General features: G+C 44.8%; 1 protein-coding gene across 1 annotated transcript in view; it reads left to right on the forward strand.

The window, feature by feature from the left end:
- The window catches only part of DNAH11 (dynein axonemal heavy chain 11), a 270,457-nt gene that overhangs the window by 202,182 nt on the left and 51,800 nt on the right, over positions 1–16,475 (forward strand). Inside the window, exons 60-61 of the mRNA XM_066584695.1 lie at positions 6,145–6,258; positions 12,937–13,080. Of these exons, the coding sequence (XP_066440792.1) occupies positions 6,145–6,258; positions 12,937–13,080 (258 nt within the window). The remainder of the gene's footprint in view (positions 1–6,144; positions 6,259–12,936; positions 13,081–16,475) is intronic.

Genomic DNA, 16,475 nt, shown 5'->3' on the forward strand with positions numbered 1-16,475 from the left:
CTCTCACTTCCTGATGTCATCTATATATATAAAAATGAATGTATGTCTGTCTGTCTGTCCTTTATGCATTACTACACTAGATATATAAAAACAAATGTATGTATGTATGTCTGTCTTCGCAGCAACGCGCGACGGGTAAGCTAGTATTTTATAAAAGATAAACACCCTAAGTGATCTCATCCTAAACTCCTGTATCTTTTTTTTTTTTTGCTTCAAACCCTCATAGGAGAAAAAGGAATATTAATCGCAATCAGTAATTCGTTATCGTTGTTTTAGCAAGACCTATATGTAGATCCCTGAAGGTCGTTTCAGAATTCTTGTCTGTGAGATTAATAATGCCCTTTGAATGTATATTACCCATATAAGCGTCAAGCTTAATTATTTTCACATGTTTTGAAAGAAACTGCTAAGATGTGAAAGGGCACCTTAATAAGGTGACTTCAGTTCAGTTATGGATCCGACTCTGGATTCCACTTCTGGTTCTATTTTACCTTCCCCTATAGTCCCGAATTTGCAAAGAGAGAAACTGTATGATGTTTGGCGCTGTCTTCATGATTTTGAGAGAGACTATATCCTTATTATCTTTGCTTCATTCTTCCTATTCAAGAATTGATTTGTTTGTCTTGCATGCCAGATGATTGAGGGAGGTTATACCAACCGAGATCAGAATCATTACCTGGTTAGATCATGCCCCAGTGTCTTTATCAATACATGAGAAGTTTGCCCATTCTCCCTCCTTCACTTGGAGACTTTGAGTATATATATTCAGTCAGTTTCTATCGTCCTCTCAGTGAGGAATGCCCACAAAGCCTACATGAGAGGTTTATTTATAAAATATTGTTGTAGTGCTAAAAAAAAAAAGCAAGAGAAAGTATTAACTTCCCTGACCTCTCAAATTTATACCATTGACTCCCTAAATAATGCTAATCCCACACCTCAAAAAATGAAAGATATTTAGGTTGCGGGCCACGCTTCAGAGTCTTTTGGCAGTGAAACATAATATTGTTGAATATGCAATTTTACTCACATGATAACGGTACTGGGGCACTACTGGCCGAACAACTTAAAGGTCTTAGATCTAAGGAAAGGAATAGATATATTTAAAGGGGTTGTCCCGCGGCGAAATCAAAAAAAAATTTTCTACCTACCCCCACATTGTGCCCCGTTAAAAACAATCCCTTTGTTATTTAAAAAAAAAAAAATCGCTTACCTGCATCCACGTTCGGGCAGTTTCTTCTTTTCTTCTTTTAAAGATGGCCACCGGTCCTTTCCCAATGATGCACCGCGGTTTTCTCCCATGGTGCACCGCGGGTCTTCTCCCATGGTTGCACCGTGGATGTCTTGCGTTCCACTGCCGATTACAGCCACCTAATTGGCTGATCGGCACCACGTGACGGGGCGGAGTTACGATGATGACGCGCAGACCAGCTCTCCGGCGCGAGCACACAGCAGAAGACCGGACAGCACAAGCGCGTCTAAAGAAGCCAGAAGATGCAGAAATTAGTCGGAGCCATGGAGACAGGGACGCCAGCAACGGAGTGGGTAAGTGTATAACTTCTGTATGGCTCATATTTAATGCACGATGTATATTACAAAGTGCATTAATATGGCCATACAGAAGTACTTAACCCCACTTGATTTCACGGGACAACCCCTTTAAGACTCTGGCCGGCATAAAATTACTCATCTTCAAGAAAATGCGATGCATTAGCCTCATGTTACTCCTCTCTTTATTTGATCACTAGATGTTCATAAGCCTACTTTTGCCTACTCTGGCATACAAAGGCATTTTCATCTTTAATGACGATTTTTTCCCCTAGCTTCTCAAAGCAAATCTCTTCATATGCAATTATGTGAACAAGACTTTAAACATCAATTCCGAATTGAGGATGGCTCTGTCATGGACTGAAAATATGTGTCCCGTGAAATCAGGCATTGGGAGTCCTCACAAAAAAATATTTATGCGTTGGTATCTTAACTCCTGCTTGACTCTTCAAAATTAACAATTCTATCCCTGAAACATGTTGGAGAGGATATTGTCTCAAGGGTGCCTGCTTCAATACGTGGTGATCCAGGCCCATCATTTGTACTTTTTGGAATATGATTTTTTATTTTATATATACTGTATCGCGTCATTTTGCAGTTTCGGGACTGGCTCTTTACTTTTTGTCTACAGATAAACTCCCATTTTGTAAATTCAGTTATTATCTCCCATATTTTCCTCTATATCGTCTGGCAATTGCCTAAAAATGGAAATCTACAGATGCACCTTTTTTGAACAAAGTTATTCCATTAATATAGATACATTAATAAAACCTCCTCATCTTCTTCCTGAGCACCTTGGATGGAATATTTGGTTAAAAATCCGCCATAATGTACACATTACCTACATTATTCTTTTTTAAGAGATGCGTTGCTTGTGTTGGGCCCGTAATGGGAAACCATATGGACTGCAGTTTTGTGTTGATCTGTTCAACCCCTGCTTCTTTCTGTTTCTTTTTCCTTTTCCTTTCTTTGGTACTCAGTGATGGCGGACACTTTAATCCTATTATTATTTTTAATCTTTACTCATTATCTTTATGTACATCATGCAATTATTTTAAACATACTCTCTTTAACACCCATTGTTCCCATATTGTGATGTGTCTACTGAGTCTTTGTTTTAGACCCAGGCTGTTACCCCTCAAAGTTTTGTTATGTTAAATATTTCAAAATAATTTCAATAAAGAAATAATTATTTAAAAAGGGCAACTTCAAAATCCCAGAGAGACAGAAGAGTGTGGGAATACAAATTTAAGACCATCTTTGATACTCTTAACAGAGGTCTGAATATTTGTCAGAGTTTTATGGTGTACTCTAAAGTCTGAGAGACATGGGCCATAAAGAGTGAGGGCACCAAGGCTCTGGACAAACATCCATTTAGAGGCATCCTTATTTGTGGACTCATTAAGGACTTCTCTCCACCTCATCCTGTTGTGTTATTGTATTAAATGCGATTTACCGCATTATGTCTCTTCTTTTATGTGCATGTGTCCTGACCTGAATCTGATAGGGTTAACTCGAGGGAAAATATTGGATTAGTTCTAGCTGCGGTCGTTGTCACCCAATACAGACCCAAGCACCGACACCACTAACGGATACACAAGGCATATGATGAAGATTGCGAATGAATATATTTGTGACACCAGTGTCTCTTGTTAGTATCAAGGAAATACATGTATATGTAACGGAAAAATAATACCAGGAAACAATTCTAGCAAACCAGACACCAAGTTTACTTAGAAGTGATAAAGAAATTATACGCCAGTACAGATGATTAAAAAAAATAAAATAAAAAACAGTTTGTATTGAATTTGCAAAATATTGTAAGAAATACGTAGGAAGGTAAAGATTAAATTTGTCAGTTACCTAGATAAAATAAGGGTGATTACCAACCCTTAAGACTATGTATATGGGACCGGTTGTTATAGAGGGGAAGACTTTAAATTATTTTGGGGAACTCCAGGATCCCAAGTCTCAACTGGAAAAGTATGGAGGGGATGAAGGCATTTCACTACACTACTCTAATAGACTCCTTTTCTAGTTACTGACTGTTCTGTGAATGGACCTATAAGTGTCCACACTGTAAATGGGCGCACCTATAAGTAATTTCACCTCGCTACCGCCCACCACCTGACTTCCTATCATCACCCCACTGCACTAACAGTCTCCTACTGAGCTGATGCCTTTATTGAGCCCCGCTGCCAGCCACCAGCTGACGTCCTCTCACCACTTCTGACGACTTCTCTAATCCCTCCGGTACCTCTTCTCCTTCCTCTTCTCTCAACTGTCACTCTCTGACTTCTTCTTTTCTCCTTCTCTGTCAGCTGTTCCTCTGCCTTCTTCTCACCGCCGATACTCTGGAATCTAGTCACTTTCTCTTCTGTCAGCTGTTGTTCTCTGCCCCCTTCTGCTTCAGCTGACGCGCTCCGATCTCTCCAACCTTCACCTCCTACTCAGCAATTTCTTCTGCGCACTTCCGCTCTTGGTCTCTCTGGCCCTGACTATACTAGACTCTGCCCCTGACTCTGCCATCACCAGACTCCGCCCCCTGATCCTGCCATCACCAGACTCCGCCCCCTGACATCACCAGACTCAGCCCACCTCAAGCTCAGAACGGCCACTAAGCCTAGGAAAACCAGATAGTGGGAGAAACCAGGGGGTTTCTCCCACAGGGCACCTCAACTGACCCCGGAGGAATATAGAGGAGGATCCCCAGGGACTTACTGGCCCCAAAAATACCCTGAGTGACCTTTGGGGCCACTACTCATGTATATTTATGATTCTTACAATCTGTTTTGTTTGAAGCCTGATGAAGAATCCTAAATAGATTGAAAGCTTGCTGTAACATCATTCTCTTTTGTCAGCCATTAAAAGGTATCATATCTATGAGATTACTTTTTTTTTACTTTTTATCTCAAGCACACCTGATGCAACTAATGAAGCTGTTATGATAAGGATAATCTATGTCAATTATCAATTGCTAATAATTACATGCCACTATATATGGTGAGCTTAATACATATTTCTGCACATTGGTCTGACACTTACCTTGCACATTTCTTACAAGGTTGTATGCTTTTAACTAAGACTACTTTTAGGCAAGCCGATTCTCATTTGAACAAGCGTGTAATGTCATCATTGGCTCGTTCGCTCTCATGTAGCCTGTTTAGACAGTCAGATACATCGTTGGCTCTTTCAAATAAGAATCGTTCAGTTGTTCACATTCGCTGTATAAGCGAATGGGAAAAACTGCACGATAAGTGAATGTGCCGATGATGATCTTTATGCCTGCAGAAAATGAACGATGAGCAAAAAGTGAACGATTCTCATGTGATGTTCAGTTGTTGGCTCGCATTTAGACTGAACGATTATCATTTACTTTTGCTCGTCTGAATGATTTTTTTTGAATGATCATTCCGTCTAAAAGCACCTAAAGGCCGCCTACAGATGCCTGAGTCGGATCCCGCAGTGAGAATTCTTGCAGCGGGAACAGACCCGAACCCCTTTAGAGACAAGCGCGGCACTCACCTCTCCCACGGCTCCGGCTCTTTGATATGCCGGCGCATGCGCAGAGCGGAGCCGGCAGCCGGGGAGGGGCATTTCTGCGAGCCCCGTACAGGAATAGAGCATGCCGTGATATGTTTTCCGCACGTGATGTCGCGCGGACAAATCGCAGCCGTCTTCCTAGCATTGAGTTTTCTAACGCAATCCTATGGCAGCTTCCACGGGCGGAAATTCTGCAGGAAATCCCCCTGTGGAATTTCTGCCCGTGTGCAGGGGGCCTAAGTATTCTTCAACTCATCTACTGTAAACAAAGTATATTGAGAGAGTAGTCTTGAGAATGTTTCCCTTTACAGAGAAACACAAGGTTTTCTGTCTGGCTTGAGACAACTTTGGCCAAACAATCCAATGTGAGTAAGAATGTGTTTATTATATGAAGTCAAAAATAATGGGTCAGTAATGTGCTAATCAATACATAAGGTGGATCTCATTAACCACTAGTCAGAATTCTTGCTCTTAACCCCACCACCACGGTGTGAAGGATAAATCCTGTCACTAACTCCTGGCAAGAATCTCAATAGCTATTATTGAGTATTCTTATCCTTTTTTTTTTTGTTATTTTCTCTCTTTAAAATACTTTGCACTTTTCTCTCAATAATGAACTTTTTAAAAATCTTTCTCCATATTTAGGTGCTGGACTAACAATTAGTTGCATCAGGTGTGTTTGAGACAACACTTGGTTTGCAAATGCATGCTCTTATGAGGGATTCTATTCAGGGGGTTCAATAACCCTGAGACTGCGGTAGCCATTAAAAGTGGCATTTTGTGTTGAATCTAGAAAAAACACATTTTATATTAGTCACACTGAGTGATTTAAATTGTTCTTGCTCAATTTTTTTCCAACCACCAGTAAGTTTGTAAATAAACCTATTTTGCAACAGAGGTTGAATAATTTTGATATCAACTGGATAGCTATGATGTGTGCTATGTGTAAGATCTGTTAACAGCGCTTTAGAAGTGAAGAAGACGCAGGTTTTTAAGGTCTGCTAGCTATTGTATTTCTTAGGAAGGGTAACATGTTTGATGTGTTTGCCTTTTTAGGTGGCATCAATACAATTAGAGGTGTCTGTGAAGCAGAAGGATTGCGAGGACGACCTGATGAAAGCTGAACCAGCTTTGGTTGCAGCTACTGAAGCTCTAAATACCCTTAACAAGGTAAATAATAGGGTAGCACTCATCCCAAATAAAACTTACATTTTTTGTGTGTGTGTTATAGCTTTAAAGCAAAAAAGTTTAAAAATACATACCTGAAATTAAGATTAGCCAGGTTAAAGTTCATTTTCCAGAAAGGAAGGTAAACCATGATGCAGTTGTATGCTTTGAATCTGCTGTAGTTTTTTTTGACATACAGTGTTATTTTGTTTTTTAAGTAGGGGTTGTGGTTAACACATTCAGTGCCTACATTCATGGCATTGTAAATTTTGTTTTTAATCCAAAGGTTTACAGACTTGCCTAACATTATTAGTATCAACATAATCCTATTATTGCATAGTAGCTCATTAGAAATCAGTGGGAAGGAAATATTCAACCATAAGTTAGTGAGCAGGTCATTGTGTCAACCAAAATATGTATTTTTATTTTTGTTTTTTTATTATTAAATGATATTTATTCCATTCTCACTCCTTAGAGATCCTTGGGTCAGATGTGATATGTATGTACAATATGCTTCGTACACTAACCATCTGCAACAGCTAATTTTTAACATGATGGTTGATATAACTTGTGCTGTAGAAGTAAACAACATGGTTTGCATCTCAGTAGGAACTGTGATTTAACAACGTCTGACAAGATAATGTGTGGGGTTTAAAGACGTCTAACTGATGTTTTACAAGTATTCAATTGTATCTTCCCATGCAAAGAGATCTCTTTTCTTTTGCTCATCAGGGAGTCATCATTGATAGAGCATTTCCTGTACCACATAGTTGGCAAAAAGTGGTGGTAAATTCTGTTGCCAAAATGCAAATTACGTTTTTAGATTTTATCTCTTTTATATTTTAAGATGTCACATTTCTGTGTTTGAAGCGTGCTGGAATACATGCTTTCATTTGATAAGCAAAGAAAATGATACATTTTATATGGCAGAAGAAACAAAATATCATCTACTGGAACTTCAATTATAATCCTACTGATTGTGATCGACAATAATTTTCATTAGGTTAAACAGAGATTGTATTTACAGTGTTTTAGGCTTTTCTTTTTATGGTGTGTAATAACAGACCAAAATGGAGAAATACAGTACATACAGATGGAACTCTGATATCATATACACATTGGTCTTACAGGGGTTGTCAGAGTATAAAAAGTTGTTTTTAAATGGCCTTGCATGTAATAAAATAGCAAACAAACAAAAAACCTACCTTGCTTTTTCCCATGGCTTCGGCCGCCTGCACACGAGCGGGTCGGATCCGGCAGCGAGAATTCTCGCCGCGGGACCCGACCCGAGAGCCTGCAGGGACGAGCACGTACTCACCCACGCCTGGCGGCCCCGGCTCTTTCATGTGCCGGCTGCCGCGCAGCCGGCGCATGCGCAGACCGCGGCTGGCGGCCGGGTGAGTGCGTGCCCCGCACAAAAATAGGACATGCCGCGGTTTTTTTGCCGCGTGAGATTTCGCGCGGCCAAACCACGGCCGTCTGCATAGGAGTGCGTATTGTAATGCACTCCTATGCAAACTTTCAGTGGCGGAAATCCCGCGGCGGGATTTCCGCCCGTGTGCAGGCGGCTTTCAGTGAAGATTCTGCTGTCAGCACATGCCGGAAGTCTGGTGACCGCTACAGCCAATCAGAGGCCACAGCATCACCTCCCGTTCTCCTGATATCAGTGAGCACATGCTGGGTGCCATGATTCCAGGAGTTTGGAATAGAATGCTGCGGCTTCTGATTAGCTGCAGCGGTTGCCTGACTTCTGGTCTGTTCTGATAAGGACGTTTAATAAAGAAGAAATCGCAGCATGCTCCATTTTTCTGTGGATCATGCAGGGGCGGCTTCCATCATATCCGCGGCACACCCGCAGCTGTCATTGTGGCTGTGCCGCAGAAGAGCAGCAGATTTTTAAAAATTAAGAAAGCACCCGAATGCGCGCGGCATGCTGAGTGCATCCGCCAGGCAGAAGATAGAAGATCCGGCCGCGATGGATTAGATCATGACAGCGTCCAGACTTGTGAGTAAATGTCATTTTTGTCCTCATGGCTGCAGGCACAGGTGGAAACTGCTGCGGGATTCCACACTTGGAAACCGTGCGTGCCCGTGGACATGAGGCCTAACACTCATTGGTTCATCTTATCTTTTAACATCAGATAAAGAGAAAGACAGAAGTATAATTTACTTTCACATACAAGTTTAGAGAAAGGAGTGGTAGAGAGTGTGAGTAAAGGAAGAGGGGTGTTAGTGGGTGAATTCCAACTGCTGCTGATGGTATCTGGTTACACAGCTTATCTTAGCTACAACTAGTATCACGCAGAAAATGATTAGATACACAGCAAAGCAGACTGCATGTACAGACAACTATGTTTCAAGGGGAAGGAAGCTAATAAGGCTCAAATTAATAAACAGTAGAATAAACAGAACATTATATAATATTCTTCAGCCTTCGGGCTGATAACAGAGAAACAATAGCTTATAAGTCCTTGTACCACAATAAGACCATTCATGCTACTCTGGGTAATATGCAATTAAGGAAGATGGAACAATATCTCTGCAGCGCCACCTACTGGATGGCAGCATTCCTGCAAACCTATGAAAAGTGACATGGAAGAAGATTATGGAGCAGATTTATGAAAACTGTCTAAGAGAAAAACTGCCGTGGTTGCCCAATCACAGAGCAGCTTTTATTTTTCAAGAGCACTATGAGGAATGAAAGCTGAGCTGTGACTGGTTGGTATAGGCAACAAAGACATGCTTTGTTCTAGACAGTTTCGAAAATCTCTCCCTACATCTATCAAACCATTACACCTCTCAACGAAGTGGACTGTAGCTGTGATGTTGAGATGCCACTGCCAAACAGGCAGTTGTCACAAACATGTAGAGTACTCTGTTGAACAGCATGTGTTTGTGACTATTGGCAAACCAGTTCATTTAGACAGTGTCAAAAGGCATTTCAGTGCAAGATTTTTTGATCAAACTATTATTGCCATCATGGTGTACTTAAACATATTCAGTGAATTCGTGAATCAGATGGCAAATTAATGGACGGTTATCTTCAGCAAGATGGTGCAATGTACCACACATCTAATGCAAGCATGAGGGAAATTAAAAGTTATTTCAATGACTGATTAATTTTAAAAAATCCGTTGGCGCAAAGATTGCCAAACCTATTACCATGCAGCGGTTGCTGGTCCTCTCGGGGTGCACGTCCCCCGGCTTGTTGTCCAGTTGCCGGGGGCGCAGGAGCCTGCCCAGCATGGTGCTGGTGGCGCGCGGTGCCGTGCATGCGCGGACCTGTGAGTGCAGCTGCCATGTACGAGCTCCCTTTCATTATGATCTTTTGGGAGTAGGCTGTCTCCCTCTGTCCGCCCCTGGGCGGAGACTTTTGCCTAAAGGTCTGGCAGGGACTTGCAGTCCCTGCCAGTTATTGGTTTCCCTCAGTGTGCTAGCTAGTCTGCCTCTGTAGGTCTCCTGCCTCTATCAGCTTGTCTGCTATAGTTGCTACCATCTGCCAGGTTTTTCCATCTGCCTCGGTTCTGATTAGTTTGTTCGTGTTGGTTGCTTTTCATCTGCCTTTTCTGTCAGTATTCTACCCTTCCATGAGGTACGCCAGCGTTCCTTCTCGGTCCCTAGTAAGAGTAGGGAACGCCGCCCAGTTGCCCGCCTGGGGTTAGCCAGGAGTGGAGGCAAGCAGGCAGGGACAGGGGTTGTGGGTGAGATCCAGGGCACCCGGGCTGGCAGATCAAGGGTAGTATACGTAACAAAACCTGAAACCACCCAATTTCTTTCTGTGGGGTTTACTGAAGATGCGTATATACAGCAAAACCACAAATAATTGACATTGTCAAAGACTCAATACAGGAAGAGGTTGCTGACAGTACATTAAAGGATGATCATCAAATCTTCACATCTTACCCCGAAAGGAATATAACAGTAACCAATCATCTGATACACTTAGGCCTCATGTCCACGGGCAAAATATGATTTAAGATCCGCAGCGGATCTCCCGCATGCGGATCCGCATCCCATGGGGATGCATTGACCACCCGCGGGTAGATAAATACCCGCGGATGGTCAATAAAAGGGATTTAAAAAAAAATGGAGCATGAAAAAATCTGGACCATGCTCCATTTTCGTGCGGGTCTCCCGCGGGGACGGCTCCCACGGGCTTCTATTGAGGCCTCATGTCCACGGGGAAAATCAGATCCGCTGCAGATTCTCCATGGAGAATCTGCAGCGGGTCCCTCCTGCCCCGCGGACATGAGCGCTGAAAATAACAATAAATAAGAATAAACTCACCTCCCATCCGCTCCGTTTCTTCTCTTCGCTGCGGCGTCATCTTCTGTGCGTCGCGGCCGGATCTTCTTTCTTCGGCTCGGCGGATGTGCAGGATGACGTCGGTGACATGCCCCGCGCATGCGCCGGCCCGAAGCAAAATGATCCGGCCGCGACTGAGAGAAGATGGCGCCGCGGAGAAGAGAAGAACCGGAGCGTGTGAGTAAACTCTGATTTTTGTCTCCCGCGGATCCGGACGGCTTCCATAGGCTTCAATAGAAGCCCGCGGGAGCCGTCCCCGCGGGAGACCCGCATGAAAATGGAGCATGGTCCGGATTTTTTCATGCTCCATTTTTTTTAAAATTCCTTTTATTGACGATCCGCGGGTATTTATCTACCCCGCGGGTGGTCAATGCATCCCTATGGGGTGCGGATCCGCGGGCAGGAGAAGAGCTAAAATCCGCTGCGGATTTTAATTCTTATTTTGCCCGTGGACATGAGCCCTGAAGCCTATGGAAGCCGTCCGGATCCGCGGGAGACCTAAAATAGGAATTTAAAAGTATTTACCCATCCGGAGCGGACCGGGAAGGTCTTCTATTCCTCACGGCTGGATCTTTCTTGCTTCGGCTCGGCGGATGTGCCCGGCGCATGCGCGCGGCACGTCGACGACGTGCCGCCGGCGTGACGAATTCATCCGCCGGCCGAAAAAGAAGATCCGGCCGTGAGGAACGGCAGACCTTCCCCCCCCCCGCTACGGATAGGTAAATTCTTTTAAATTCTTATTTTCAGCCCTCATGTCCGCGGGTCAGGAGGGACCCGCTACGGATTCTACAAGTAGAATCCGTAGCGGGCCTGATTTTCCCCGTGGACATGAGGCCTTATGGAATACACATATAAAACTGAAAATAGAGAAGCAAAAACAATTCATACCATCAAAATAAAATAAACAAGAGATGTGATTACAGAAGTGGGGCAAAGCGGAGTTGTTCATTCATACTAAAGGCCCATTTAGACACAACGATTATCGCTCAAAAGCCGTCTTTTGAGCGATAATCGTTGTGTGTAACTGCTGATACTATTATTTCAGCTGTAACCCGCTCCCTGATCACAGGCTGGGTATGAAGAACAGAGCGGTCCAGCTCTTTTCTGCATACCCAGCACGGAGCGCTCGGCTGTATAACAGCTGGGCGCTCTGTGCAGAAAACATGTGGATGCAGAAGACAAGCAGGGGACACCCCGCTTGTCTTCTGCATCCTCCGCTCAGAGCGCTCGGCTGTATAACAGCCAGGCGCTCCGTGCACAAAACAGCTGGATGCAGGAGGCAAGCAGGAACACCCAGCTTGTCTTTTGCATCCTCTGCTCCGAGCGCTCTGCTGTATAACAGCCGGGCGCTCCGTGCACAAAACAGCTGGATGCAGAAGGCAAGCGGGGACACCCCGCTTGTCTTCTGCATCCTCTGCTCAGAGCGCTCGGTGAACGCTCATCTTCAGCGATCATCTTGGGCTGCAAATGACACAACGATGATCGCTCAAAAGTCGCTTGAGCGACATCTTTTGAGCGATAATCGTAGTGTCTAAATGGGCCTTTACTAAAGTCCTTTTCCCAAGAGCCACAATCCATTTATACCGAACCTTGGGTAATATTCGTTTCACATTTTTCTCCTGATGCCACAGTGGACTATGGATCCTAAACCTCTAAGATCACAATTCTGATGCAATTTGAAATGTCTTATTAATGTCTTGCTTACATTATATCCCTTAGTATATGACTATGTATTTTTGTGTATTAGGGTATGTTCATACAGGGTAGAATGTCTGCAGCAATTCCACAGTGCAAAATCCTTATCAAAATCTGCAGCATTTGGTACGGAATGGGCCCCTTATTTGAAGAAGTGGAATCCACACTGCAAATTGGCTACAGCTAACTGGCATGCTGCGGATTTAAATTCTGTACCGCACGCCAATTTCTACACAGCTTTTGGGCGAATTTTCCAGCAGCTTGTGAGTGAGATTTTGAAAATCTCACATTGCTGCTACTGTAAATTTTGCACTTAGAATCAATGCAAATCAGCCCCATGTAAATATACCCTTATAGCATATCTGAGAGTCAATAACACTTATATCTTTACATGTTACAAGGGGGTTCTTTTACTGTTCATTATGTACCTCGCCTTTATACGTTTGTGTATGCTATTGAACCTTGAAGGGTCTTTTACTGAAAAATTGCAATTTTCCATAGCATTCAGAAGGGGGGGACATGTGAACTGTATCCAGATTCACTCCAGTGCTTCCACAAATACAGAGGCGATATATATTCCTGTAAAGTTGTATTACATACTCATCAACATATTAACGGCATCATATATCACTAAAAGCAGCTATAGCCGGGATATTAACAACATATTTTTTTATCCCACAGATAAACCTTACTGAGCTTAAAACCTTCCCTAACCCGCCAAGTGCAGTGATAAATGTTAATGCTGCTGTAATGGTGCTGCTGGCTCCCCGAGGCCGGATACCTAAAGATCGAAGCTGGAAAGCATGCAAGTCCTTCATGGGAAAGGTAATGTACAGGCCTCAGACAGATAGATTTGATTAAACTGTGAGTTTGATCCAACTCCATCTGCATGGAATTTGTATATTCTCCTATGTTTACATGGGTTTACTCTGTGTTTTCTGGTTTTCCTACCCCATTCAAAAATATTGTGGTAGGTGACAGCAGCGGCAGTCCTGCCTAAGGCTGCTATCACATGGCTGTGAAAATCGCTAGACACACAAATGTTGCACAAATGGAGTCATATACATGAGCGATTTTAGTTTTTTCTTTTTTCCGCATAGAGGTGCAGGAAAATAACGCAGCATGTCCTATCTTTGAGTGTTCCCTCGGAGGCGCCATTGTTTTTATTGCGGCCAGCAAACACATCGCACGGCGTGCAATGTGTGTTTTATCATTGAAAACAATTATAAACCTCCTCCTGGAAGCTGCGCCAGAGGATCGCAACTGTGCTGAAGTGATGGGAGGAGTTTTTAGGTCAAAAATGCCTAGCATCCACAGGTACCTCGCATGTTGGCGAGCGCAGTATAAGGCTGAGTTTCACAGCCTGATATCGCCCTCGGCCGTGTGAAACTAGCCTAAGGGGCTTTCACACGTGCTGAAATGCTGCGGATCTCCCACAACGGAAAATTCACTGCAAAAGTTGCAACATTTCCGCATCAAATACCCCATCAAATTCTTCACCATTGGTGCGGAATTCGCCTTGTATTCAGTTGCAGATTTGCAACTGATTTGAACCTCCAATGCCGCTTCCCTCACCTCCTAGTGACCCCTCACTGCAGTGCGTATCACTCACCGGGCTAGCGTTACTAAGCACTTCTGCCGGTCAGGTGATGCAGAACTGGATGGATCATCTGACCAGCGGCAGTGGCAACACTTAGTAGCGCTAGCCGGGTGAGGGATGTGAGCTGTAGTGAGGGGTCAGTAGGAGGTGAGAGAAGCGGCATCGCAGGTTCAAAGCAGATGACTGCAAGTGAAAATCGCCACAGATCCGCAGCCTGACCACACCACCAGCTTTTATGTAGGCAGCGGCAAACATGCGCACACCTGTAGGTTTACATCCAAATCATCAAAAAAGTAGAATACAATCTTGTTATTTGCCAAGTTAATGTAAGAGCTCACAAGCAGGGTTCTTTATTTATTTGACAGGGGAATTAGATTCCTATGAAACAGACTGCAGTTTGAGTGCCTATATTTGAGATAGAGAACTGCATGATGACAATTTGCTGAGCAATATATTAGTGCTATATAAGTAACAAAATACACTACAGCTCACCTGTCAGATCCCTTATGCTGTCCAGGCTGCGGGCAGCAGGGTATAGTGTCAGAAACAATGATTATAGTGGTCTGTTAGGGTCCCTTTACATGGGACGATTGTCAAGCGCAAATGTGCCCGACAGTCATGCCAGCGACAATCGCTCTTGTGCCTTCACACAGTAGCGAGGATTACTTAGTGAATAGAGGTGGAGCGACTGGAGATCATAGATGAACGACTACCTGCTTACACGGGCCGATCATCATTTAGCTTTTATGCATGCAGGAACTGATGAATGATAAGCGAATGAATTATCATTCGTCTTTCAGTCACTGTATGCTTTTACAATGAATGATTGTCATTTGGATTCACACACTAGAGCAGTGATGGTGAACCTTTTAGAGACTGAGTGCCCAAACTGCAACCCAAAACCCACTTATTTACCGCAAAGTGCCAAGACGTCAGGGGGCGGGGCTTATCACGACGTATGATGTTACCCCCGTCGTTCTAAAAAAGGACAGGGTCGCTTCAAAATAGACCGGGTGCAGATTTTAACTGCTTTTTGATGCGGAAATACTGCAGAATGTCCTCAGCGGAAATTTCTGTGGAAAATTCTGCAGCATTTCCACATCCAAAAAGCAGTCAAAATCTGCACCCAGTCTATTTTGAAACAGCCTTGCCCATTTCTGCCACATGTAAATATACCCCAGCGGTAATAGTGACACTCCCCCCCAGCATTAATAGTGACACCCCCCCGGAAATAATAGTGACATCCCACAGTGGCCCCCAGTATAATAGTGACCCCCCCCAGCAGTAATAATAGTGACACCTCCCAGAGCGGCCCCCCAACAGTAATATTAGTGACACCCCCCAGAGCTGCCCCCCCAGCAGTAATAATAGTGACACCCCCCAACAGTAATAAAAGTGACACCCCCCAGCAGCCCCCAGCAGTAATATTAGTGACACCCCCCCGCGGCCCCCAGTAGTAATAATAGTGACACCCTCCCAGCAGTAATAATAGTGACACAGCCACCAGCGGCCCCCAGCAGTAATAATAGTGACACTTCCTCAGCAGTAATATTATTGCCCCCCCCCCCAAGCAGGAATAATAGTGACACCCCCCCAGGGGCCACCAAGCAGTAATAATAGTGACACACCTCCTCCCCAGCAGTAATAATAGTGACAGCCCCCAGCAGTAATAATAGTGACAGCCCCCAGCGGTCCCCCAGCAGTAATAATGCCCCCTTACCCCCGCAGTTCCCCAGCAGTAATAATGCCCCCCCAGCGGTCCCCCAGCAGTAATAATGCCCCCCCCTCAGCGGTCCGCCAGCAGTAAAAATGCCCCCCCCAGCGGTCCCCCAGCAGTAAAAATGCCCCCCCCCGCAGTCCCCCCAGCAGTAATAATGCCCCCCCAGTGGTCCCCTAGCAGTAAAAATGCCGTGTCCCCCCCCCCCCCAGCGGACCCCCGGCAGTAAAAATGCCGCCCCCCCCAGCAGTAATAATGCCAATGCCCCTAGTGCAGTGGTGGTGAACTTATGGCATGCGTGCCGGAGGCTGGCACGCGTCACCATCGGCGCTCACCACATTAGTGAATGCCTGCAGGGGCCACGGCTCCCCTGCCGGCATTCACTCATCAGCGCGCTGATCCCGGCGCACACTGTGACTTCAGTGTGCTGCCGGATGCCTCCTCCCCTGCTCTCGCGGAACCAAGTAGGAGACGTCGGGGACGGGGGAGGAGGATCATGGCTGCACACTGACATCACAGTGTGCGACGGGATCAGCGCAGATAGCAGCGCGCTGATGAGTGAATGCCGGCAGGGGAGCCGTGGCCCCTGCAGGCATTCACTAACGTGGTGAGCACCGATGGTGACGCGTGCCAGCAGGGAGGGCTCTGCGTGCCGCCTCTGGCACGCGTGCCATAAGTTCACCACCACTGCACTAGAGCGAGAATCTGAACGATGTAAAAAAAGCCCTTACTTATACCAATCAGTTTAGTGGCACTCTGTGTTACTGTGCATACAGCAAGACCTGCCAGTCTGGGGAGTTTTGTGGGGGGAGTGGGGGGGGGGTGTATTTCTGAATATGTGTGAGCTCATTGGACTCATTACTAATCCAGCCCTGCAAAATTTCACGAGTAAAGGGGTTGTCC

Source organism: Eleutherodactylus coqui, chromosome 12 (assembly GCF_035609145.1).
Source record: "Eleutherodactylus coqui strain aEleCoq1 chromosome 12, aEleCoq1.hap1, whole genome shotgun sequence".
NCBI lineage: Eukaryota > Metazoa > Chordata > Amphibia > Anura > Eleutherodactylidae > Eleutherodactylus > Eleutherodactylus coqui.